General features: G+C 40.3%; 1 protein-coding gene across 3 annotated transcripts in view; it reads left to right on the forward strand.

Annotated features, from left to right (window-relative positions):
* GRAMD4 (GRAM domain containing 4) overlaps positions 1–26,559 on the forward strand; it is a 76,288-nt gene that overhangs the window by 34,648 nt on the left and 15,081 nt on the right. For all 3 annotated transcript variants that reach the window (XM_038153767.1, XM_038153769.1, XM_038153768.1), the window contains exons 4-10: positions 11,275–11,395; positions 18,807–18,868; positions 20,763–20,895; positions 21,373–21,398; positions 23,233–23,324; positions 24,862–24,953; positions 25,879–25,927. In XM_038153767.1, the coding sequence (XP_038009695.1) occupies positions 11,275–11,395; positions 18,807–18,868; positions 20,763–20,895; positions 21,373–21,398; positions 23,233–23,324; positions 24,862–24,953; positions 25,879–25,927 (575 nt within the window). The remainder of the gene's footprint in view (positions 1–11,274; positions 11,396–18,806; positions 18,869–20,762; positions 20,896–21,372; positions 21,399–23,232; positions 23,325–24,861; positions 24,954–25,878; positions 25,928–26,559) is intronic.

A 26,559-nucleotide genomic window follows, 5' to 3' on the forward strand; every position in this document is an offset into this window, starting at 1 on the left:
ACTGTTTGCCATGTCCACATACTCCATTTCCTTCAGCTGGGCATGCAAAAATCAAAGCAATTGCTAGTTGGTGAGAGAAATATCTAAAGTTTCATTAATTTGCTTTTAAATGTGCTGTGGTTCTACTTCTTATCAGCTTGATTCTGACTTTTTTTTGGTCTCTTCTATACTTTTATTTGTATTGGTGTCATCAGCCTGGAGGTTTAAGGAGGAGAGATTTCCTCTCAGCTCTGTGTCATATGTAATGTACACATACATTAATTTGAGGTGCCTGGCTAAAGTTTTTCTCTAAATTCCATTCAACTGTTTGTAGGCACCAGCAGTGGGTGCAGTTTGGCTGAGTAGTACATTCAGTGAAACACATCCCAAACCTATCTAACCTCTATGAGCTGCAGGGGAAATCCAGAGCAAGCTGTTGTAACTGTGACCATGACATTTTTATGAAAATCCTTTGCTAGGATTTTTTTCTCTTGAGAAGCTGAGGAGCCTCAGGAAAGAAATGTAAACAACAACTGTCTGCTGCTGTGGAATGCAACAGGTGCACCTTTGACTGGTCCATGTGAGGTGTTTCTACTTAATAACCCATCAAAGATCCAGCTGCATCGGACTCTCTGAGAGTCACGAGCTTCTGTTATTCATTCCTTTCTATTCCTTTCCAGCCTTCTGATGAACCCTTTCTCTCTATTCTTTTAGTGTAGTTTTAATATAGCATTTTAATATAATATATATCATAATATAATAAATCAGCCTTCTGAAATATGGAGTCAAGATTCTCATCTCTTCCCTCGTCCTGGGACCGCTGCAAATCTCCCAGTATGTAAGGGGAAATAACTTCATCTGAGATGCCAGATGAATGTCTTCTTTAACTGAGAGGTATCTAAACACCCAGAGATGTGAAGATGGAGAGGAATTGCTTAGCATGTGCAGAGCTGTAAATGCAAATCAAACACTCTGGAAATGCAAGGGATTTAAGCTGCAGATTGACAGGAGGGTGAGGCACACCGAGAATGGGATCTTGGATAATGTCTTAAGCAAGGGGGAGGGATCATCTGATTCTCCCAGCTAAAGGGGCTAAAGTTGCTTTTCCTGTCTGTGTGGGAATAGTCTTAATCTCTTTGATCTAATGGCTCATTCTGAGCCTTATTATAGGAATGCTGAAAATGTGCCTGTTGGGTTTGTGGTATTGGTGTGTGTTCCTTCAGAAAAAAGTCTTGGAACACTAGCTGAATGAAGAGTGCAAAGGGCTTAGTCTGCTGGAGTTTCCAGTGCATGTGGTTGGAAAAAGCTTTGTCTTGGAGCTGGGACAATCAGAATAATTTATTTCTGAAGGACTTCCTGTTATTATAACCTAGTTTTTAATACAAGTGAACACTGCCTTAGGCTATTTGAGGGCTCAGTTTGGGAAGGCAACTACTGACCTGGGGCAGTTGGATTGATATGCTAAGATTAGTAGTGATTTTAGTGTTTCCATTTCAAAACCTGGTTGTATCTTAACAAAAAATGAAATTGTACTTGCTGCTGTTGCATTTGAAAGACAAAAAAACCAACAAAACAATCTTTCTGCTTTTGCAGCTTTTTTGTTTGAGGTAAACACCTTGCTTCCTGTTACATCCTGTGCCTGCTTATAGAGGGCAGTTTTGGAGATATCAGTGCTCTTGTCCTGGTGCCACAAGGTGCTTTGTAAGCACACATGCATCCTGTGGTTTACATGAATTATTAGCTAATTCTGATTCAAGGGGGTTGGAGCCTTGTGCAATGTGGAATTCAGCAGCTCAGGAAAGAGGAGTTGGTAGCACCAGCTGAGAGTGAATAAACCTGGTGACTCTTAGAGAAGAGGGTTAGTCATGAACTGGTAAATCAAAGGAACCTCACATGAGGATGAGGAGTACTAGAAGGAAATATAATCCTCTCCCACAAGTGTTTTTACATTTCATTCCATACATCAGTCTGTGGCAGGAGACTTCAAAGTCTTACCAAATCAGTGGTCTCAGTCATGATGTTTATACCACATGACAAAAGAATTGGGATTATGTTGCTTTCCCATTGAAATTTCTGCTCTGGCACACCGTTCATCCTCGTGCGTGTTTGAGCCATTTATGTGATGAACTCCACAATATTTTCTCTGGCTCCCACTTTCTGATATAAATGACCTGATGATTCTTCCTAAGAACAACCTAGAAGAATACTGACCTCGTGGAAGTAAAGCACTAGCTAACCATACATGATTCTCAGGCAGAACTGGCCTGTTAGAAAGTGTTAAACCTCAGAGGCCAAGCATGTGCTGACCAGCAGAAGACCTATGCTGAAAAAGTCCAGTTCTGTGCAGAAATGCTAACACGTCCTCAAACAGTCCCAATCATTCTGTGCAACAAATAGACAGTGAAGCTGGGCCAGAGTCCAGTTATCAACTGTGTCAGAACACCTTCTGTTTAATTTCTGCTGATATGAGGGCCACACCAGCTGCAGAAGCAGAGCTATAGAGAAGAGCAGAAAAATAGATTCACTGCATTGGTTTTGCTGTTTTCCTACTGACCTAGCAGCCTGTAATGTGACCCTTAGGTTCTGAAATCTTGAAGCAGAATCTAGAGCTGATTTGAGCTGTCTTACATAGCAGGTGAAGAGAATAAGCAGCTGCTGTGTTTGTCTGAGGGACCCAAATACCAGCTGTGGGCTGCAGTAGCCATTCCTTGCTACATGGTCAGCCCTTGGCCAAGTGATCCTGATGCTGCACATGGGCTCTGAAATAAAGTGTGCTGATGCTGGTGAGTGCTGAGGGTGCTGTGGCACTGGAGCTTACCCTGGGTTTCTCCCATCCTTTACTCCTTCCTCTAAACTTCCTTTCTTTCAGTTTAAAATCCTGGACTCCTTAGCACTAAAAATGTATCCCTGGGAGATTTACATGTCTCTTTTGAGATTGTAGAATTCCTCTGATGAAGACTGGCTTGCCTGTGGTGACTTTTGGGAAATCTTTAATGTTTATCCTGGGCACCCAGAGATGACACAGTAAAAATATGTGAGTCCAGGCTCTGCTATAGTGCTGTCTCTTTCCTAGAGCTATTCTCATTTGCTTGCTAACAAATTTTAAAGTTTTTCTAGGTCTGACTTCTGACTGGGAGACTTCTCAAAAACTGCAGAAAGTTTCTTAAGAGGTATAGGAAAGGTTTTGCTTATACCCAAAGATACTCAACATGTATGTTGATTTCTTATACTCAGTGTGTATGTTGAGTTCATTTTTAGCCTTCGTGGACAAAAAAAAACAACAAACCCCCAAAACTCTGACTTCATTTTCCTGGAAACACTGTTGGAAGAGGCAGTCGTGAGCAGTGTAGAGCATTTGTTTGGGGGTCAAGAGGCCTCAGTGCAGACTAATGAGCATTCAGATCTCCATTTCTCATCTTCAAGGACTCTCCTCTGACTGGTGGAAGAGACAGATTGGGCTTTTGCTCACTCTCAACTTGGCTTCCAGGAGCATGAGGTTCCTAAGACCAGGGGAGAGGGAAAGGATGTGACTGCATCCCAGGACAGCAGCAGGCTGGAGTCCTGGGCTGTTCCTTGGTCTGAACTGGTATGTGCAATCTGCCCTTGTCATTGTACAAAGCATGTACTTGAGGATGTAGGTGATGGTGCTGTACAAGAAGATGCCCAAATGCTGCAGGATCTTGCATTGTCACACTGCCTTTCATGAGACTGATGGACCACAAAAAATGCAGCACAGTGCTCAGAGGGATGTATTGTTTGAGCTGCTCCGTAGCCTTCAACAGATCCCACCTACACACTGTGTTATGTACGTGGGCTGTGCCTGTTTCTGCCTTTTTTTTTGTGTGCCCAGCTTGGTTTCATTAATTGCAGAGATGGTGTGAAAACCCAGGCAGGGCAGTGGTCAGCACTGTTGTGCCTCTCCCTTTTGTATAACTGGGACAGAGATTTTGGGAGCCTCATGTGGAACCTGCATTTCCCTGCTCAGCTTAGTAACACAAAAGCCTTGGAAGAGCCTGCTGCTATTCCTAAGCCAGACGTTATTTCAACATTTATAGACTGTTTCACTTCTGCCAAAACCACAGAGTGAAAACCATTCCTGCAATAATGACAACATTTTTGCAGCTCTGTTTATTTTAGGCGGGTTTTGCAACACTTCTGGCTTTTTTATTCTCTGAAATTTCTGAAAATTCATAGAGGAGCAGTATTTTTCATTGCTTTTAAGCTGAACTTTTAAGTGTATCTAGCAATACAAAACTTTCCACTTTGATGTTTTGAGAAGGAGGTCTGTCTCAGTAAGCTGTATTTTCAGGAAATGTGATTTAAAATCCTTCCCTAATGAAGGGGAAATGATCCAGGTCTGTGTCTATTGCAACATGATAAAGCTCCACTGAAAGCATTAAATGTAAATGTAAAGTTACTAATTGGTAGTTAGCATAATGATTTTGTACAAACCTTAGCAATGGCATCTTAGTTCTTTCTAACCTCACCCACTCCAAGTAGGACATAACAGGAATGGTGAGAGAGGTGGCTGGAACAGTTTGCACAGAGGAAGAAGACTTTGTCAAATATGGTGTGTTTTGTAAATCAGTCTTCCTCATCCCATGAAAGAGATCACTTCTTATGAAACTTGCTGTTCAGGTGAGAAGAGTACCAGTGAATATTAACTGACTGAGAGAAGATGATGGTTCAGACTCTGTCTTCCCTCAGTGTCTCTGGAGTTGGCTTGTTTCTTATCAGCAGAGCAGGAGCCCTGTCAGCACAATGCTCCCCATCCTGTAGGCATATGCAAAAAGGCTCAAAAACGGGTCCTCTAAAGCTCTGCTTAGTGTAACTGCTGGGGCAGGAGCTCTGTGTTTGGAAGAGCAAAAGGAAGCACAAAGGAATGATGGAAACAAAACAAAGCAAAAAATGATTAACTGCTAAAGCTATGTTAAAGTTTTTTAAGGGAAATTGGCCTGACAGGTTCTGAAAATGACAGGTCACTTCTTTGTTTGGATGTGTGCAGACTTTGCTGGAGAAAGGTGATATTGAAAATGTGGGGTTTATATTTATCCGGTTCACTTCTCCACTCTACCAAAATGCCAATATAAAACAGGGCAGAGAGGAGAGAAGGATATACGCTCAGTAAAAATACTTAATCTTTAATGATTCTGTCTGCCTTTGACCTTCTTATGACACCAATTATCCTATTAGAAAATCTTTTTTTTTTTTTTCTGTATGAAAGATTCATGCAAACAAGCAAGAGGCTTCACCACAAGGGAAAGCCATTAAATTGACAAATCAAGGTTCACAGTGAAAAAAAAAACCAAAAACAAACAAACAAAAAAAAACAAAACAAAAAAACCCAAAACAAAACAAAACAAAAAAAAACAAAAAAGAGGAGTTCTTCCAGACCAGTTGTTGTTCAGCTCTGTTCAGCTATGGAGAACGAGAATACTGGTATCCATTTTGACAAAGGACATTTTTAGGCTCTTCCTTCATAAAATCCTTAGAGTAATCCTCCTAAGCAGTGAGCTTTGGGATTCTCAAGTGAAGTGTAGAAATCCAAGTATGAAAGATGATATGACTTTAAGAGGTCTTCTTAAAGAAGAAAGGACAGTTAATGAAGTGGAGCTGCTAGAGTGATGGCTTAAATAAGCACTTTGCCAAGCATCTGGCATGCAAAGAAGTAGAATATCTCACAATGTCTTATCTGAAATCTTTTGGGTAGATTTATGATAAGTTCTTTGGCAATTTCCATGGTTCTCAAGTCACTGATGGAAAAACATATGCCCTGGAGAAGAAGAATCATGGATTAGAAGAAGAACAGGCAACGAATAATGCACAATTAAGCTGTACCTAGTTATAGCTATGAATTGGGAACATGTCTTCAGAGGAGTGTGTAAATTGCAGAGTAAGTGTAAGCAGGAAAAAAACAGGTTAGGAATTCCCTTGCAGGTTCTTCCTCCATCACTGCTTGTTGGTCAGACAATATTCTTTGTTTTGTGTTTGCTTTATCATAAGTGGTGGAGCCCTTCCATGGCTTTCACAGCGCTGCCATTTGCTGCTGGTTTTTATGGTGAAGACTAAAAGCTCTTCAGTGTCCATGATGATAAAAATATCTGATGTTTTCAGACTCCTGACATTTTGTTAGTAGTATCATATAGTGGGTTTACTTGGGACAAAGTTAACATACTAACTTTTTGTAGAATTTGGGAGTGTGGCAAGGGTGGAAGCTGCCTGCCCTGGAGACAGCTCCCAGTGTCTAGCTCCATCAGCACAACTGGTGAGATCCAGATTGAAAGTGTGTGGTTGGGATTTAATGTGTTTAGTAACAATTAAATAACATACTTGAACTCTAGTAATGTTCAAAGGGTTGTAAGGAGATTTACCGTGATTAACATAGATGTAGAAGGGTTATTTTTGTCCTGTTAAGTACTGGTGTTTCCCCATGTAAATATGACAGGGTTGCAGACATGCTTTTTGCCGTTTCTCGTTCTTAACTCAGATTAAATTCCTTTGATTTAACACTAGACTGAATTCAGGTAGCTAGAAACAGTGACTGGCAGTCTCTAACTCTGCTCTGAAATAAATGTTTGGTCTCTTTGTCCCAGAGGGGGATTTTGCAACATACCTGTAGGTCTAGGAAGAAATGGTATTATATAAAAGAGCTACAAGGAGGCTCCCTAATCTACCTCCAATCCTGGGATTAAGGGAAGCATCCGCTTTACTGCACAAGCAGTTTTGAATTAGAAATCCAACATTCTGCCATGCCTTTCTAGCCTGATGTCTCATCCTTCTTTTCTAAACACTACTCGCATTCTGTTTAGTCTCACCAGAACAAAATACTGAATACTAAGTACTTGGGTGTTAAAGTGCTTTTTATCAGAATGTTTCTTACAGGTGAATATTCTGAGGAGCAAACTGAAATTTTTCATTTGCTGTAGTGGCTGATGCTGTAAGGTGATGCAGCAAAACACTGGGTGCTGCTGTCTTTTAGCAGTTACATGGTATCAGCTAAGCTTTTTGGAATGTTAAGTCTTTCAATTTCAATGGTCACATCCTGAGAGTTCAGGTGCAACAGTTCCTTTAAACTTCATAGAGGATAAAATGCTGTAGAAAAACTGAAATCAATAAGTTTTTTTGGTAACCTGTGAGATACATCACTGATGATGGTCTTTACTGTGGGGTCAGTTCTCCTAGGGTTTACAGTGCAATAAGAAGTGTAATGATTACTGTCATTGAAACACCACTCTTGCCTTGTCTTACAGACTTTTATAGCTCATTTTAAAAGAGCAGTAGCATCCAGATACTGTTTTGCTTTTCTACACAAGTTGACTTTGCTAGAGAGCTTCTAAAGGATTTGTTTCAGAGTCACACTTGCTGTCACAATGTAAAGGGTCACCCAGTGTGTAGGTATTTAGAGGTTGTGACTGAGTTCATAGACTTCTCTAAGACTCGAGGGCATGGAGGTTTTTTTAACTCTAAATTCTCTACTTTATTACCTATTGCAACAAAAATCATGGCTAGCAACTATGTGTATGATTTATAACTCAAATATATATATATATATATATATATATATATATATATATATATATATATATATGTATAAAAATATATATTGAGCTTCTACAAATTCCTGGGAGCAATCAGTAGTATGGCAGCAACCAAATATGTGTATACTGTTACAGGCTACTACAAACTTTTCACTAATGAAGCAAACTTTCCAGTAAAACCACAGAAAATGTAATTATGATGGATTATTTGTATGCACCTATACAAATGTTTGCATTAATACCAGTATTCAGCTTATTGGACAGATGTCAGAATGTGCCAGACCATCCCAGATGTTGGAGGAAACTGTCCTGGGTGAGGGTCCAAGATCTCTTAGAAAGTTCATGTGAAGAGTTCATCCTGTTTAGGAAAGGAAAAGTATGTGCAGCATGCAAAATTCTTGGAGCGAGAAGTTTTGTTTTGGATAAAAATTAAGTCATATCAGACAGAAATAAGGAAGTGTGGGACATTACCACTTCAGCAGCCAGTAGATGCTGTTAATTTCTCTCTTTCACACAGAATAGCCAACAGGTGTTGTTTCCTGTTCTCTCAGGCCAATTATTATTTTTCTAGACTGTTTTCTTTTTCCTGCAGATAAAACAGCCAATGGCAATTACCAAGTCTTACTTACTCAGGATGCTTTCCCTGGTTTTGGACTACTTTTCACCTTTTCAGATGATAAGTGGCTGTTGTGGCTCCTTGTTTTTGTGCTTATCAATGCTATCTCAGGGCGTCTCAGGTTTCTAGGTACCAGGCTGTGCATTTCAGAGAGGCCAGCTGCACTTCTCAACAATGCTTCTGGTTCCCAGGTCTAGTTCCCAGGCATACCAGCATTTTGCCTGTCAGTATTTCATCAGACACTTTTTCTTTTAGTAATTTCCTCCCTCTAACCAAGTCACCTTTATGGCTGCTCGCTTCACCTGAATGTCCAGCTAAGACATGCACTGAGCCTCCAGCAATATTTTAATGTTTTTTTGCCCTGGAGGAGATAGTGAGCCGTGATGGACATGCCTGGGAAGGAAATTATGGAAACTGATTATTCTGGAACCTTGAAGCTTGACATTTAATGTTTTATCCTTTTGTGTGTGTGCAGAGTGGGGAGGATGTTTGAATTTTGACTGACTGAAGATGAAATCCATTCTCCATTCTCATCCAGCCCTCCATTCTCATCATCATGGAGCGTACTCATCTGTAAAACTCAGTAGACAGATACCGTGGTGAAATATTCTTATGTATTCTTCTCAGGGGTCCGTGACCTCTGCTCTTTGTAGCCAGCTTCAGTCATTCTGCAGGAAGGCTCTTCAGGAACAGAGAAATTTGCTTTAAAACTGTAGTTCAGCTTGGTAGATTATTTCAGGGGAGAGAGCAAGGAAGAACTTCCCCCCCTTCCCCTCTCTGTGGTTTCTGTTGCTTAGCAGACTTAGGAGTATTTAACTAACTGAACACGAAGGTTTTACAGTGCCAGACCACACTGCTGCCAAAGTAGCAACAAATACTGCTTTAGGGACTCGATGAGGTGGATTTGAATTGCAGTCATGTATGGGAAAGTTAGGAAATGCTCTGAAATGTGAAGCTGTGACAGTCCTTAAGGATTGGATGTTGTATTTTTTTTTTGTTTGTTTTATATGAGTTCTGCCTCTTTCACTGTTCACCCTTTAACTCTGCCTCTTTCCATAAAGAATATTTGGCACTGCTTGTGCTCTTTGGAGGACAAGAGGTAAAATTTCTGGAGGTTTTGTTTTGGTTTTAGTAGTACAAGATGTAGCGCAATCAGAACAACTGGAATTAAGGAAGCTGGAAAATCTGACTTTCAAGGACACTGAGGTTAATTTATAATGTGTGTGGTTTTCTTATGTACACAAAATGCATAGTCACTTCCTCTTTAATAAAACAAAAAATGCGTAATGAAGAATTTTTTTCCCTTTAATGGTCTTGAGAAGATAGCCTCTCTGTCAAGCTTTGGAACTTTCTGTGATAGCTTCATGATATTGCACAAGCTCCAGTGCATTTGAAGTGCAACAGATGTTTCCCCTCAGCTGTGTGCAGGCTCTTGTTCTGGAACAAGGCAAGCCCTTGAAAATAGGGTAAACTAATAATAAATGTAGTTTTCTTGTTAATTTAAAATTCCTTGTGGATACGTAATTTGGAACAGCTCCACGTAGAAGTCTGCCCTTATATCCATATCTTTCCATTTATTTACAGGAGAGACAATACCTGCTGCACTAGTGACATTTCCCTGCCCCACCCTTGGGGATTCACAGTTTTAGTTGGGGTGGGTAGCAGCACTCCTTTCTTTTTGGTGGACTTCAGTCTGTAGCCTCACAGTGGAAGCCATAGTGTTGTCCCCTTGATTCATGTATCTTCTTCCTATCTCTCCTAATCCTGTGCTCTGAAGCTCTTGCTCTGCTGCAGGAGTACAGAGAGAGCAGATGAGGTGATTGGACACACTGCACAGGGCTTCCTGCAGGGCACAGGGAGTGTCAGTCCCTCTGGACATCTGCACTATGGCATCAGACCTTCTCCAGAAGCACAGTGGTTGGAATCAGTGAGGCTCAGATACCAAAATTCTCTGATTATCAAAGATTTAGAAGGCAGTATGTGACAAGAAACAAAAGACATTATGTGACAACCCTCTGGAGGGTATAACATGGTATTCCAGTCTTGTAAAACAATGTAAAAAGCCTGAACCCTCTGTGTATGTGATGGTAATGGAAATAGAAAGTAGTTTCTGTTTTGGTTTGCTGTAAACTTGAAATACACCTACTGTTCTGCTATTGATTGTTGTGATTGAGCTTAAAAACCATCCCAGAGAAAAAAATGTAAAGTAAATTTTGGTTTAAAAAGAAAAAGGAAAAAAAAAGAGAGAGATATTCCCAATCTTGTTTTTGCCATGTCTCATGTATGCCTATCTGGGAAAAGTTGTCAGTAATAGTGACCCCATTTTAGCTCTCAAGTAAAATAAGGTCATTAGCAAGGACACTGCCAGTGACAAAAAACAAGGCTAATTACCCACAAAAAAGCCTTATACATACTTAATACTAACTTCTTGTGAAAAATGTTGTGAGAGTGTGTATCTGTTTGTGTAAGTAAATATGTGAGTATATTTATATACATAATTCTTACATGGACGTTAGTTGGGCACACAATAACCTTGGAAAAGTGTAAAAATTTTAACTTAGTTTCTTGTTTCACAGCCCTTTCTTAGAATTATAAGGTGCTGAGGCTCACAGAGGGACCATCTGACTTAGTGCCAGAAATTGATGGGCATGGGTTTCATATAACTTTTTTTTTAGTTTATGGTTTTGTGTTTTCCCACCCACAGACAAGAGGGAAGAAAACAGATAACTTTTTTTTTTTTTTTTTTTTTTTTTTTTTTTTTTTTTTTGTTATGGCCTCTGGATTTAGCAATATACAGCCTTTCCTGCTGATTATTTCTTTGGGGAATGAAGAGTATGTCATGTTTAAGTAAAGATAGCTTGTACCAAGGGCTTATTTTACATATTGGAAAGAAAACTTTGGAGTTGTTTTCCTCCTTGCTTATCAATTGTAATGAAACATTTTGTACTTGATACAGCTGTGTGCTTTTTATGAAGTCTGTCTAGCCCTTGAATACTTGTTTTTTTTTCTGGTGAACATATTTGGTATAGCACAGCTAAAAAAAAATCCCCCCCACCGAATCTGTCATAATTAGATTTTAAATTTCATATAGAAATACTTCAGGGTAACTAAATCTTTATCTTCTTCTTCTTTAATTAACAGAGGAGGAGCTCAGGAAGCTGAGAGAAGAAACAAACGCTGAAACGTTAAGGCAGGAGCTAGAAAAGGAACGGCAGAGGAGATTAGAACTAGAACAAAGAGTCAATGAAGTACTTAAAGCAAGGTAAGAGAAACATCTTCACTGTAGAGCTGAAAGCCACCTGAGATCTCTGACTGTCCCTGGGAAGTGCTGGTAAAAGCATTTGTTTCCAGCCTAGGTGCTCTTAAAATAAATTACTGGTCACAGAGAGAGCAGCTGTCTATGTTGTCCTGTAAAATAACATAATTAACATCCACGTATATAAAAGTTACTTACTTATATGGCCATACATACTGCTGTAGCTGTCGAAGTGCCGTGACACTTCCTAGTTGAGGTATTTTTCATTTCACCTCTTCTGATGCCCTCCCTCTGGGATCTTGCCTGCCTGGAGCTACTGAATGCCAGAGCCTTTGCCAAGCCATTGCATATGCTTATCCTTCTCAAAACCTGTGTCTTCTCTAGATTGCCCAGTCCTTGTTACTCTTATTCTAGCAGCAGCAAGGGTGTCCCAGTGCCACAGCAAAGCCCTAAATGCCTGTGAGTAACTGGAATTCGAGCCTTTCTTGCCACTGCAGTGACAGATGGAAACACCTCCCCATGCTCCTAGGTCCTTTCTGCCTCAGGGGCATCCCTCTTGATGATGCAAAGCATCACATTTGATGTTGTCCCTCCTTCCTCTGCTTAGCTACATAGATCTTCAGACCACAGCAGTTGCTTGGAGGTTGTTCTAGATCCCTTGTGTACGTGGCTGCCTGGTGTATCTTCCCCAGCAGTAGTTGAGATTATTCAGCTGAGCAGCAGGACTTGTGGCTCTCCACAAGTGCTGTCATCAGGAGACAGTGCAAGCTGAGTTGGTGATCACATGCTAAGCACTGCCACTTACTTAGAGGTGACAAGCAAGAGCAGACAGACAAAATGTTTTGCTTGGATATGTGATTTCCCTGTGCCATGCAAATTCTTCCTAGTCTCCCATTTCATTCTGTACTCAGGTGTAACCTTCCTTCTCAGGCCAGTGCACATCCACTGGTAGCAATGGAAGTAGGAGCTATTTACAGGAAATATGTGGGCCTAATTTCTGTTCTCTCTGCCTGCTGCTCCCATAGAATCATAGAATTATTTAGTTTGGAAAAGACCTTTGAGACCATCAAGTCCAACCATTAACCCAGCACTGCCAAGGCCACCACTAAACCATGCAGTCCAGAGCCACATCTACATGTCTCTTAAATACATCCCTTGGTAGCCTGTTCCAGTGCTTGAGAACCCTTTTGGTGAAGGAATTTTTCATAATACCAAGTCTAAAACTCCCCAGTGCAACTTGAGGTAATTTCTTCTTGTCCTATAGCTTGTTACCTGGGAGAAGAGGCTGACCCCCACCTGGCTACAACCTCCTTTCAGGCAGTTGTAGACAGCAGTGAGATCTCCCCTGAGCCTCATTTTCTCCAGGCTAAACAGCCCCTGTTCCCTCAGCCACTCACTGTAAGCATACACACATACACTTTATTTGTGGGTACATTGGTCAGAAGGTCAGATGATACATTGCTGTCTTTCGCTTCAGTCTCTGTTGGCAGACCTGTTACCCATGAATTTATTTAACACTATTAATTGCTGGAGTTGTCTTCTTCTGGAAACTATGGAGACATTACAGAAGTCCCCTCTTAACTCTAAAGAAGCATTTTACTTGCTTTCCTTTTTAACAGATTTTATAGTGATTACAAGAAGTGCCCCGTAGTTACAGAATTGTAACATTTGGTGAATTACCGTTCAGCATTCAGTTTATTTGCCTTCCTTAGTGAGTCCTTTAGTCTCTTACATTCTCTCCGAGCTAAAGAGTTCCGGCTTTTCCACTGTCTCTTTAAGAGTACTCCATCCCCTTCATCAATTCAGTTGCCACTCTTTAGCTATTTTAAGAGTTTGAACAGTATTCAGTGTTGGTGCACCAAGGCTTTAGATAAAAGATTAGGCCTTCCCTCTTATGCTCAGTGCCACTACAGGGGGATTTTTCTAGGTGATGTTTCACAGTGATGGTTTTCCAAAATCACTGGTTCTGTGCAGGGTTGGTCTGTGGGAAGTCTTTGCCTTCTGCTGTCAAATCAGCTTAGAAGGGGCTCTTGAGGGTCCTTGTGGAAGAGTCTGGTTCCCAAGCCAGCACACAACTGTGCATTGGGAAGGTGACACAGACTGCTCTGATCTGGTCTTCTTTTGAGTGACATTTTAAAGTTGCTGTTACAGCTGGGATGTGGGAATGCATTTTTATTGCCTGTGCTGGCTGGTCTGGCTGTGTGTCTGGACTGGTATTGCCTGTTAGAAGAGGAAGAGGAGAGTTAGAAGAGGACAGCTGAAGAGGAGGAGCTTGGGCCTGTTGCATGCTGAGAGTATCATCTGGCACAGTAACAGCTGTACAGAGCACTGTTCCCTGCTCTTGGCAGGTGAAACTGATGCTTAAGGAAAGGATACTTGCTCACCTGTGACTTGCTGCCTTGGAGAAGTTGCTTGAGATGCAAATTCCTTGTGTTTTCTTTAGAGCTGGCACAGGCTTTGTCCCGAGGGTGGCTGTGCCTAGACTCCAGTAATGCACAGAGAAGGGGACAGGGATCTCCTCGTGGCTGAGAGTCCTGGAGGACGATGAGGAGCTCTCTTCTTCTTCACGATGGTACTCATCATCCCGCTCTGTTTCAGAATTATAAAGCTGACTCAGAGTCTGATCTGGCCCACTGCAGCTTATCAGCACAGGTTTTACAGAGAAAAGAGATGGAAGGTCTTTGTTTATCAATATTTGTGTCAACATCTGTACCCTGTTGGGTTGTGAACAACAGCAAACCTCTAGCAGCAGTGACATTGCTAATTTGAGGTAGGATGCCATGGCTCCCTGAGTGCTATTTGGATACCCTAAGGATTACATTAGTCCTGTCAGCTTGGGTATTGCACTTGGGGATTACATTCAGCCCATTAGCCTCTCTACCAAAGTGTTTCTCTAACTGGTCTTACTACTGTTTCAACCTCTTTGTGACAGGCAGGATCTGTAAGGTGACAAAAATAAGACTTTGAAATTTTTTCGGTTTGTACTCAGGAGGAGAACAATTTGTTTGTCCATGATTTTTCCTTAACTTGTGCTTCATTGTGTGAAATTCTTCTCTGCTTACTGTATTTTGCATGTCATTGAGGACATTTAAAAATACTTTTATTAGGACTGTAGGGGAAATGTTGGCTTACATAGCCAGATATGCAACAGCCCGTATTTATGCCTGATGGAAATTTAATTTTATTAAGCAAAGTAACTGCAGCGAGTTCTGTCTGCTTCTGAGGTTATTGTTAGCAGTTTTAAAATAGATATTCATATGTCCCCTGGTAGGGGAGGGAGCAGCTTTGTGGTATACTTAGTTGAAGGCTGGGGTTTACATGTACTGTTCTCTTTGCTGGCAGAAGTAAACTAATGCTAATGAAAATCAAACTGTGCTATGGTATAAGAAAGAAAATTTTTTAAAAGTTGCAGTATTCAAAAGTATTTGTGAGGCAGATGATACATGTATCAATATAAAACATGATGAAAAATATTTGGCAAGGAGAAAACAAATTCCATATCTTTTTTTTTTCTAGTGAAGAACATGGGCTTCCTTTGTTGAGGTCACAGTTGTGCACAGGGAAGAGGGTAGAGTGGAAGAAGAGGATTTTTGGTGCTTTTGTTTGTGTTGGTATTTATTGTTTGTGTATCTGATTATTCAGAAGTACAGTGGCCTCGGCTGAAGTTTTCCACAGATACAGTTCAGAATATGCCAGCATTTGGTATGGCAGCTGAAGCTTATGACATATTGCAAGCAGAATGATGCATAAATAATCTGGAATAGTTTGTGTGAGCTGTAACTGCCATATTTTGCAAATTGTGAGCTACAGTCATGCAGAAAAGAAAAAAAACCAAAGTTTTGCAACACCACTTACCAGCAGCTTGTGACTTAGCAGCACACCTTGTTATTAGCATCATTGTGAACTATTTTTACAAGGACCAAATAGACAATGCTTCTGCATAAATCACTATTCCTTCATTGTAGATGAGAATAGCAAGGGCTTCTGAAATGTTTGGTGTATTTTAATGGAAGAAGTTGGAAAGCATGAAAGCTATTTAATTTGGTTTTTTAACAGCTCTTCAGGGTAAGAAGCCATGCAGACCTAAAAGATACGTTTTTAAACTAGGCTAAGAAAATACCTGCTTATTTTTGTGTGTATGAGGTTGGAATGTGCTTTTGATGGAAGTACACACATATTCAGCCTGCTTCTAGCTGTAGGAAATGTTTTAAAAGCCTTGAATGTCCTCTACAACAGTGGTACAAAAACTGGTGGTGGGTTGCTTGTGAACTTGGAGTTAGCGTGTGGGAAAGTTGCTTTGAATATGTCTGAGGACATCATGGCAGTGACTGCACCTGTTGTGTCCAGCAATTCTGGTCTGCATCCATTTTTTGGGGGGAGTCTCTTGATTCACAGGCATCTCAACTTGCAGCTGTATTTAGGGCCTAATATGCACAAACAAAAATGTTTATTTTAGGGAAATGGTCTTCAGTGTCAAGGTCCCTTAACCTTTGTGTTGTGCTTGCAACTAAATAATTAAAAAGCACTTGGGTACTGTTCTGTGGGCAGCACTGAATGGACACTGCATCAGAGTGTGCTAGTTGCTTTTGAGAGGTACATGTGTCCTGGTCATGAACAGCTCTAATATTCATTAATATTGATGCTTCCCTGACCTCAGTATATTAAAATAAAAGAGAGATAAACAACAAAGACAGTTTGTGTTTGCCTCCTCCACTGTCTGATGTTGCTCTTATCTGTTTCAAACAGCCTGTGCCTTAAACGGCTGCAATCTCTAGTTGCATAAAGATGACCTAGCTTCATGTTGGGAATATGTTGGTGTTACCAGTTACACCCTTTTTCTGGGTGGAAAGTGTGTCCAAGAGGAATGTTGTTTTCTTAGGTTCAGGCTGCAGTTAGGAAGCCCATATAGGAACACGGTGTTGTTCTGGGGACTGTTTATGTTTTTCAGTCTTTTAAATCATCTCTGGCCTGAAGAGTGGTTCAGAAACTTGGAAAGGTAATTTCTTCCCTCTGTCAGTGGTCTTGGTGAACTGGATGGTTCAACATGACCTGGTTTTGGAATTGAACTTCCCAGTAGGTGTGCAAGCCCAAACAATGAATTCTGAGCTTCCTGTCACAGATCTGTCTGAAGTGGCTAATTATAACCTGATTCACAGGTGCAGTAATGAGCTGTCATTAACCTGATGATTCGTAAAGGTCGCGTTCTTCATGGGGAAGAAGTAAGAGGCAGATGGCAAGTCAGACATTGCCAGAAAAATGAAACAAAAGCACCAAGAAGGGCCAAAGCCAACTGTCATGTGCTCCTGATGGAGCCCAGTAAGGCTGCTGAACAAAGCTACTTCTTGATGAGATTTTCTTGATTTTTTGCCTAAGAAACGTGGGGAGTAATGATGCTGTGCTGCTTTTGAAAATACATCCCAGCATGTCAAAGGAAGACCCAGCCTGAAGACTCTTGGCAGCTGACAGTGGTGGGATCTCGTCTTGGCTCTGCCCCGGGAGTTCTGATGTGACACCACCCCAGTCAGTGCCTCCACACAGCTGGAATGGGTTGAGTAACTGGCTCCTGCCTGCTTGTTAATGACCACCTCCTTTCCACCTAAATGTGGCTTCAGCTTCAGTGAAACACAGTCCCAATGACAGATTTCAGTTGAAAATGCTCAATATATGGTGTAACCATCTGCTGTGTAGAGGTAGAGGAAAACAAGACACCACTGTATAAGAGTTGGTGCAAATTTGATCATGTTTATTGCTGTCTGTCTTCTGAGAGCTGGAAATGGAGGAGATGCTAGGGTGTGGGAGAAGAAGCAAGGATAGGAGTTTTTGGGTGAGGAACCTGTGGCTTATATAGACACTGGGGTAAAATGGCACAGAAACCAAAGTGGAAGTTTAGCTAAAGAAAATAAACTGATGACATTTCAGGTGACTTTCAAAAGGACTTGCTGCTGCAAATACAGAAGCCACGGGGAAAAGTCCTGACGAATCATGAAAGCAAGTGTCTTTCAATGCAAAAACCATTGAATTCAGCTCATTAACACCAATAAATGTCGAGCTGTAATGCATAAATCAGTAAATAACTTCTAAATGTTCTTCATAGAAATGCGCAAGGATGTGGAAAGCTTATTAAGAATCAGGAATACTTAGGAAGGAAGGGAGGTAATGAGTTCTGTAGTTTCTCCATCATGTTCATTGAGGTATGGTAATGTTGAGCAGCACCCAGTAGTAATGGCCTTTTCCATGTGCAGGCAGTACAGTGACATCTTTTCCTAATGTCCTTTCTAGAGGAACAGCAGGAGAGACAACTGTGTGTCCCTCTGTATTGATGCAATCTGCCCAGTGCAGTGGGATCCCTCTTCTTGCTCTTCATTTGCTGACCATGTTTCACTTGGTTCCCTTTCTGAGGAGTAAAAGATGAAAGGAACATTTGAAAATGCTTATATTGCCTGATAGATGAGTGCTCATGAAATTGCACAATGGACACTTTTTTGTTTCAAGAAGTAATTTTCAATCATACAACTCCAAGTCAACTAAAGCTTGCTGTGGCTGGTGTTATCTTCTCATAGCTCCTGCTTCATTAGAAAAATCTTTCTGTGTGATATCTGCATGGATGAAGACTTTGGGACTGAAGCCTGAAGTATTCTCAGCACAGGTTGGCAGTTGGAACCTGTGTACAAATGTAATTTGAAGCCTTGCACATGTACTGAATGCCAAAAACACTTGTGTTTTAAAAAATCTGTTCATTTTTAATGGATGAGAATATTCTTGAGTCATTTTGAAGGGTGAGACTAATGATGCCAGCTACTTGACATATATTTTTAGAACATTTTTGTTGCAGTTTTTCAGGCTATTTCAATTTCTCAAGTTATTTTTCAAATTGGTTGTGATCTGTGTGTTTTGAGAGTTTACAACATAATATTTTAAATTATTCTTAACACCTGTTCCTCTTGTGAAGTTGTTTGACCCTAGTAGCAATGGCAGGATTCAAGATTTGCGTGTTAAATTGTGGTTTTGTTCTACTGCTGTGGTTATCACCTTGTGATATGGAATCCCTTTTAATTTATTGCTGTGGGAAAAGTCATGGCTCTGAAGAATTTTCCTGGCAGGCATTGCAATGAATATACCACACAAAGGCATAAATAATGCAAGAAATTTAATACTACATTGTTGAGCAGTTGTAAGATGAAATGGAGCTGTTGGTGACAGGAATGGCTAAACCCCATCTCACAGTGGGTGGCATTTCCCAGGATCCCAAGTGCAATGAATATTTTGAGTCTTGTGAAAGGGCGTAAGCTGGGTTTTCTTCTGTCATGATTGTATAATCTCAGCTGTGGAAACCATGGAGGTTCTGGTGTTTCCTTTACATAAAAGGGAATAAATTCTTCCTCTGTAACATTTCGCATGGTTTCTGTTTTCTTTGTAGGGCAGAAGAGGTGCCTGCAGCTCAGCAGCCTGCAAAGCCACAGGCACAAGCCAATGGAACAGGTGAGCTTAGGCAGATCTCTAACAGCACTTCAGTTCAGTTGGATTTTTTTTTTTTAGATCCTTAGAAGATCAATCTTGCTTCTGAAGAAGCTGATTATAAATGACAATGCAAGCAACTTCTCTCTCGGTACCTGATTCTGCATTTACTTTTTGTAGTTGACTTAGCATACCTGAGGAAGGAATTTACTGTGTATTGTAAGGCCTTTAGGTGTGCAATGAAACCTGTTGGCTCACTTCATCATTCTGGCATGCCTTGCTGATCCGTGACTTACCAGAAAACAGGTGGAATACATAGAAGAAAAGTTCTGTTTTGTTCTCAATTGCAGAAGGTCTGTTATGCCACTAACCATATTACTGCTTCATTCGTCTAAAAGAAGAGACATTCTGGAGAAAGGAGTAAGATTAAAGAGTTACTGATTTGTTGGACACCTACACTGCCATATACATTTCTCAAGCTGATGCCAAATATGAATTCAATAATGTACTGATGTCTGAAAGAACTAAGGCAACAGTCAAATTCTTAATCTTTCAGTACACTTTTACTTCCCTTCCTACGGCTTGTGATTGAGACTTACGCTTTTAAATCTGTGGACTAAATCTGTAATTTCCCCTCCTGTACTTCTGTAGTGTCAGTGCTTTCTGTTATGTGAGCTCCAACCTGACATTTTTTTCCTCTTGTCAAAATTTCTTTCTCAGTATTTTCTGAAGTATTAGCATATGGGAAGCTACTTTATATTTTTATTCTCAAATGGAAGTGTTGTCCCAGCTGTAAACAGTCACTAGATTCCTTGTCTTTCTAGATTTCATTGTAAATCATTAATAAATGGTTTGATTCTATTTTCTGAGCACCAGTAGCTTTTTCTCATGAGCTTAAATGAATCTTTTTGGCTGTTGTAATTGGCTGATGAATCTTCCATGCCTCTGTTTAATCATATATTAATTTAATGGAATTCTGTGCTAAATTTGGTCATGGAGTAATTATGACCAGTATCCTCTTGGTGACATTGCTGTATTGAGCTATGTTTCCAAATAGTCTGTTCCTTCTAGACCACAATTTTGTGAGTTACAGGTGATTGTTTTGTTCTCACTTGGAGTGCCTTAAGCCTTTTAGCCTGATTTTATTTTCACGTACCCCTATATTATGTTATTTTTCCACTGAAACTGACGTACAGAAAGTGTGCATCACTTCTTTTGCTGTATAAGACGTCCCAGGTAGTATTATGACTGTATCTTCCATATATAGAATGTGGCATATGCAGCATAATTTCTGAAGGCTGACTTTAGAAAAAAAGAAACTGTGTGGGTTTTTTTGTATAGCTCTATAAAGATGCACACACACAATCTTTATGAACTATCAGTGGTTGGAAAGTGGAAGTAAAAATGCCTCTAGCAGAATCTTGCTTATGTTTCCACCTCCCTTTCCTGTCAAATCCCTGTGGCTGCAAGGTGGTTGTCCAGCTCTCTGCTCAGGAGTATTTTGTTTTGCACTTGATTTTCTCAAGGTGACCCTTGTGCACAACAGAGAGCACTGAGATTTACGTCAGTCTTTCATTTACAGACGTCTCTTAACCAGAAAATGTTTGTACTCTGTTTGCTAAAAATTGCTGTTTGTTAGGTTGTTTTATTCTTTGTACTTTGGGTGATAGGATGATTCCATGTACTGTCCTAAGAGCAATGCAGGAGTCACCTGTAGTCTTATTTTACCAATTTAATGCAGTTGGGTTCCTGTGCAGTGGCTGAAGTAAATTGCAAGTTTCCACAAAGAGTGTTGGTGAAGGATGGGGAAGCTGTACAAAGTGTGCTTCCCAATGAAGCATGGTGCGTGGGAGTGGGCTGGCATTGGATAAAGAGGTCTTCTAGCATTATGCTGATACTTGGTGCTTCTTTTTTATAGATAAGAGCTGTCACACGGTCTCCTCGAGACTCCAAAAGTGGTTTTTTGATAAATTTGGGGAGTATGTTGAGGACTTCAGATTTCAGCCAGAAGAGAATACAGTGGAAACAGAAGAGCCACTTAGTGCTAGAAGGTAAATCCCTAATGTCATTTTGAGAAATTCTTGGTGCTTTACAAGTTACTTTTCTTCTGACTTTTTTTTTTTTTTTGCTTTTTAACCAACCTTTTGTATGGTTTGAGCAAGTGTTTCAATAACAAATAATAACACCAAAAGTACAGAACTACCTCAAAAAGTTTTTTTGACTGCTTTGGACAAAACATGAGATTTTAAGTCTGCTGTCTGAAATAAAATAAGATTTGTATTATTTATCAGGTTTTGTCATATGCCTCCCAGAAACCATGAGCAAAGTCTTGGTTAGGCTGGAGAGCTTTTAAGCTTCAGTTTTCAGTCTGATGCAAGGCAAACTGTATTAGTTAGTAGAAACACATTTTGTAACAGGCAAGAATAAAGCTTACAGTTTTAAGTGTGAAGAGTATTTCAAGGATCAGATGTACACAAGTGTGCACTAGTTGTCTTTTTAACAAGTTGCTTTTATCTATTATTTTTCAGGTTGACTGAAAATATGAGAAGATTAAGTAAGTACTTAGCAGTGTTTTATTTGTTGTGTTTGTTCTGGTTTCATTTGGGAGAATTTCTGATTTGTTGTCATTGCCTTCAGAATACCTTTTAAAAAATAGTATTAAAGTTAAATTTTGGGTGGTTCCTAACTTCCACTAGGTTAGCCACAAAATCTAGATCCCTGTTGTCCAAGGAGCCTGACTCAGAGCTCTCCAGAATGTTGTTGTCACCAGTGATTTTCAGCCTTTCAAGTCTTAATCTTCTCTGTGGGCTTGGTGTAGGCTGCTGCAGCAAAGCAGGTGGAAGCAGCACTTGAATCCATGAGCTCTCCAGTGCTTTGGCTGTGCTCTTCCACTTCCTTCATCTGCTGCTTTGGTTGTGCTGCTGATGCTTAAGGAAATCCAGTGCTAGTTGCTTAATTACTTCACATAGGAAGTGTGTTTGGGATAGCTCAGTCTCAAGCCAAACAAACTGAGACAGCAAGTCAGAGGCTCTCTTGAAGAAAGACTTGAAAAGTTCTGAGATATACTGCAAAAGTGAGTGAGAGTTTCTGAGACTCTTTGTGCAGGAGGAATCATCATTCTTTTCATCAGGAAACACAAAACTGGTGTGGTCCAACAGGTCCACTTTGGTGGTCTTGCAGCAGCTCTCTCCTGTTTCCTTGTTGTTCCCTAGCTAGTTTGCCCAAGTAATAAGCAGAGTAGAGGAAGAGGGTAAAGGATAAGAGGGTTTTAGGGAGCTGAGGAAGAGCTCCTCTTGCTCTTGCTGGCTGGGTGTGTCTGTGTGTGGGCCTCTCCCAGCACAGGTCAGTCTCCCATGCAGTGACAGCAGGACGAGAGCTCTGCAGAGGTGGCAGACAGACTTCTTCAGGAACTCATCTTCTGGGTTGCTTGGCTCAGGAAGAGTAAGCAGCAAAGTGCTAGCAATGGGTAGAGTCCTGCAGAGACACAGCCAAGAGATCCAGCCTGGCTTTAATCTAGCTGGTGAAGCAGCAGCAAGGGGAGGGAAGGGCTCTGGGTGTTGTCTACCTAGGCTGTAGTAAAGCCTTTGATGCTGTTTCCCACAGCATTCTCCTGAAGAAAGTGGCTGATCATGGCTTGGACAGGTGTATGCTTTGCTGGGTAGAAAACTGGCTGAAAGCCCAGAGAGTGGTGGGGGATGGAGCCACATCCACCTGGTCACAAGGGTGTTCCTCAGGGCTCAGTACTGGGCTCTGTCCTGTTCAATATCTTTATCAATGATCTGGACAGCAGGATGGAGTGCTCCCTGTCAGTTTGCACCAGCTTGGATAGGAGTGTTGATCTGATGGTATATAGGATGGCTCTGCAGAGAAAATCATTTAGGGGCATGGTTTAGGAGTGGGTTTGGCAATGCTAGGTTGATGGTCAAACACATTGATGATCATAAAGGTCTTTTCCCACCTAAATGATTCTGTGACTCTGAGTTGTTCCTTGGTGGCTTGTAATTCAGTCAGGTTAATGTACATTGTTTTACAGTGAGACAAACTGACCTGTACAGTGGTCTTTGGGGTCATGTGAACATGGCTGAGAACAAGCTGGTTTTAGCATCTAGGGTACCTTTATAAATGATGTTGATTTTTTTCCTTTGTCTATACTTAAGAGTTGAGATGTAATCTTTGTCTTGGGTAACACTTGATTTTTTTGAAATTTATTCTTTAATTGTTCAGTTTCGTTGGTGGATTTATTTTTTTTTTTCATTTGGATAAGCCTTTTTATCATTACATGTTGTGAATATTCCTCTAGTTTTCTAATTTGATTGTTTGTAATTTACAAGTGATTTAACCACTGCCAGCTAATTCTAATGCTGTGTTTTTTCTCAACTTCTGTTTAGAGAGAGGTGCCAAACCTGTTACAAATTTTGTGAAGAATATTTCTGCCTTATTAGACTGGTATTCTATCTACACTTCTGCTATTGCCTTTATTGTAAGTTATCCTACTCCTCCAGGAGCAGTAAGAACTTGAAAAAATACATTATTTGCTGAAATTCTTTGAAACTGCCATATCTGAGGAGGGGTTGTGCTACAGTTCAAGTCAAATCAAAAAGTGTAATTTCATTTGACACAAAATACCAGTAGTGGTTCACTTGTGTTATATATAAAACAAGTTAAATTGTGTTTCCTGTGTCTCTTGTAGCATAGCTTTGTAATTGTTAAAATAACTTAGAACTATCTGGGTATTGTTCACTCTTTCCTAGTTTCTCATCTCCCAGACCTGGTAATTCAATGGTTACTTCAGCTTCTGCAAAGTTTTTTCTTGTCTAGGGCTGAAATGCTGATAGTGGTTCCATTTGATGAGAAGCTATTGTCCCCATCAGGGCTCTTTGCCATTTGATAGGATCATACTGAGGAGAGGCAGAATGCCTTGATTTCAGTAGGATTCCCTGTGCAAACATCAGGTCTGTGAGCTACGTTTGAGCATGTCTGTGCTGTCTTAGTGAGGTTTGGATGCTGCAAAGAGACTTAAGTATCTAGTGGAGTTTTGATTTGTTTTCCTTTCTCCTACTGTTAATTAAATTATCTAAATTCTTTTGGTCATAGTGTATATGAAATTAAATTCTGCCAGAGGAATTGGCAATAGCTGTGTGGTGAAAATGTCACACACCTTTTTGTTAAACAGTATCTCCCTGTAAGTTACAGTCCTTCTGCTATTTTGCATGGCACAGCTGAATGAATATTGAGGAGGAGACTTCCCTCCTAGTGCCCTGTCTGTCCCTTCTCCATATCTGCTGATTTTTCTCTTGCCTCACCCGGTCAGCCCATATTTCAGATAAAAACTGAAAGAAGAAACTTGAGTGGGTTTTTTTTGAAAGCTCTGGGACCTGGGAGCCAGAGCAATGTTTCACTTTGGAGTTATCAGTAAAAACCCTAGTGTCTGTCACAGAGAAGCTGTAGTGTCTGTTTTCAGAAGCTGGGTACAGAATACCTTTTGAAGCTTTTTGTGTTTGTACTTTTTACATAAAATAAAACCTGTTTTCCTGCAATCTTTTTAGTCTTGGTAAAATTTTGGAATTTAATTGAGCTGAAGTAATAGAATGAGAGTTTATCCTGTTGCCCAGTATGGGGCTAATTGCTGGAACTCCACTTCTATACCATGGCTTCTGTACCATTGATGACCGTATCATGGTCATGTAGCAGATTCACAGAGGACTTACTGGTTTTTTTTCCTCCTACACTTCAAGTAATTGTAGTGTTGAAAATACTCAATAATCTTTCTGAGGCATCTGAGAACTAGTTAAGTGTCATCTCTGGAGATCTGGTTCATTCTTAGTTTTGATTTTGCATTCCTGAGTGTGGGGCCATTGTCAGTTACAGAGTGGCTAAAATTTATTCATTTTTTCTAAATATGAATTGCATGGTTCTGAGCCCAACAGCACAGTGGGAAGTGGTATTTCATGTAACTCACTGTACCCCAGTTTGTAATCCGCATCTCTCTTTGTTTGTTTTTTCTTCTTAATCTGCAGATTTACATCAATGCTGTATGGCATGGCTGGGCCATTCCTATGTTCTTATTTTTAGCAATTTTGAGGTTATCCCTAAATTACCTCATAGCCAGGTATTTGCATAAATACTAGCTTACTCTCTTAAGTAATGCTTTGTTTGAAAGATGTTTTGTTGTCCTTGCACTGAGTTATAAACTGCTACCTTTTCTAATATTGTGAGTTACATTTAACACAGGGAAATTCAAACTCAAATATCCTGTGTCATTGCTCAGTTTCTATGATCTTTTACTGTTGTTGGGAATTATCTTTGTTTCCTGTGGCTTGGGTTATCATAAACAATGTTGCATGCTCTCAGAGAAATCCCTCAGCACACTGAAATTCTAATATTTCTAATTCTGCGATGTTTAAAGTACTTGAAGAACATCACCTTCAATATTGAAGCTTGCTGTTTTTCCCAGCAGAGAATGTTCATCTAGGCCTAAAATGGCAATTTTGCCTTTTTCCATAGCTCTTGAAATACTTTATCCAAAGTATCTTCCAGTTGTAAAGTCAATCTCTTCTAAAAATTAAGTCTGGGTGTTTTGTTGTTTTTTTTTTAAATTCACCTTAAAATGGTGTAGAGGACCTTAATATGTGCATATTGTAATCTTAATTGATACTTTCTGTTTGACATTGTATTCCCTGGAAATTGCTGGTAGCAAATAGGCTTCTGAATAAGTTGATGTAATTTTCTTCACATGAAAAAATGAGAGAAAAATACTCCTAATCCTTTACTCCGTGCAAACCATTAAGTTTTGTTGTAAAACCTACAAGTAGTGATTCTGTTTAGTATCTACTTAACTAATATTTTTAAAGCTGGCTGTTGTTGGCCACTTGTGCTTCTGTTATATTGTGGGTTCTTTGTTAGTTGGGGGATTATATTATTTGCTTTTAAGCCATAAGTGCTTATTTCAGAAAACTGCTTTTTAACCTTTCACAAATAAGCCATGTTGATGGATGGAGTACTTGCTCTCTTTTAACTATTTCCATCATTCCCAGGGGTTGGAGAATACAGTGGAGCATTGTGCCTGAAGTTTCTGAACAGATGGTAGGTCTTTGAGCAGCTTCACCTGTATGCCTGCAGAAAAAATTGCACCTTTAAACCTTCCCCTGTGTTTGTGTGGGTAGCTGGAAAGGAAGGAAGAGCAAGCTGCAAGTGAAGACACTACATTTTTTTTTCTTTCTCTTGTAATATAAAAGTCTTTAGTAACAGCACTCTTGGGTTCAGATGCTTCACCCTAAAATATTCTAAACTTAAAACACATTTCTGAAATGAATTTTAATTTGCCAGCTTGGACCAAATTAGGTCCTGTGGGATCTTCAAGAAGTCTTGCATTCTGTTTTCTTTAAGAACATCAAGTCCATCTGTTAATTCAGCATTGCCAGCTCCATCACTGGGTCTGGATACACGTCCCTAAGTGACAGACCTAAGTGTCATTTAAATACTTCAGGGATAGTCGCTCTCCTTCCCTGGGCAGCCTGTTTCAAGGCTTGACAACCCTTTTAATGAACAAATTTTTCTGAATAGCCGATCTGCATCTCCCCTGGCAAAGTTTGAGGCCATTTCCTCTTGGTCTGTCACTTGTTACCTGGGGGAGAAGACTGACCCCCTACCTCATTACAACCTCATTCCAGATAGTTGTAGATAATGATAAAGTCTCCCCTGAACCCCCCCAAAGC

The sequence above is a fragment of the Motacilla alba genome, chromosome 1A, assembly GCF_015832195.1.
Source record: "Motacilla alba alba isolate MOTALB_02 chromosome 1A, Motacilla_alba_V1.0_pri, whole genome shotgun sequence".
NCBI lineage: Eukaryota > Metazoa > Chordata > Aves > Passeriformes > Motacillidae > Motacilla > Motacilla alba.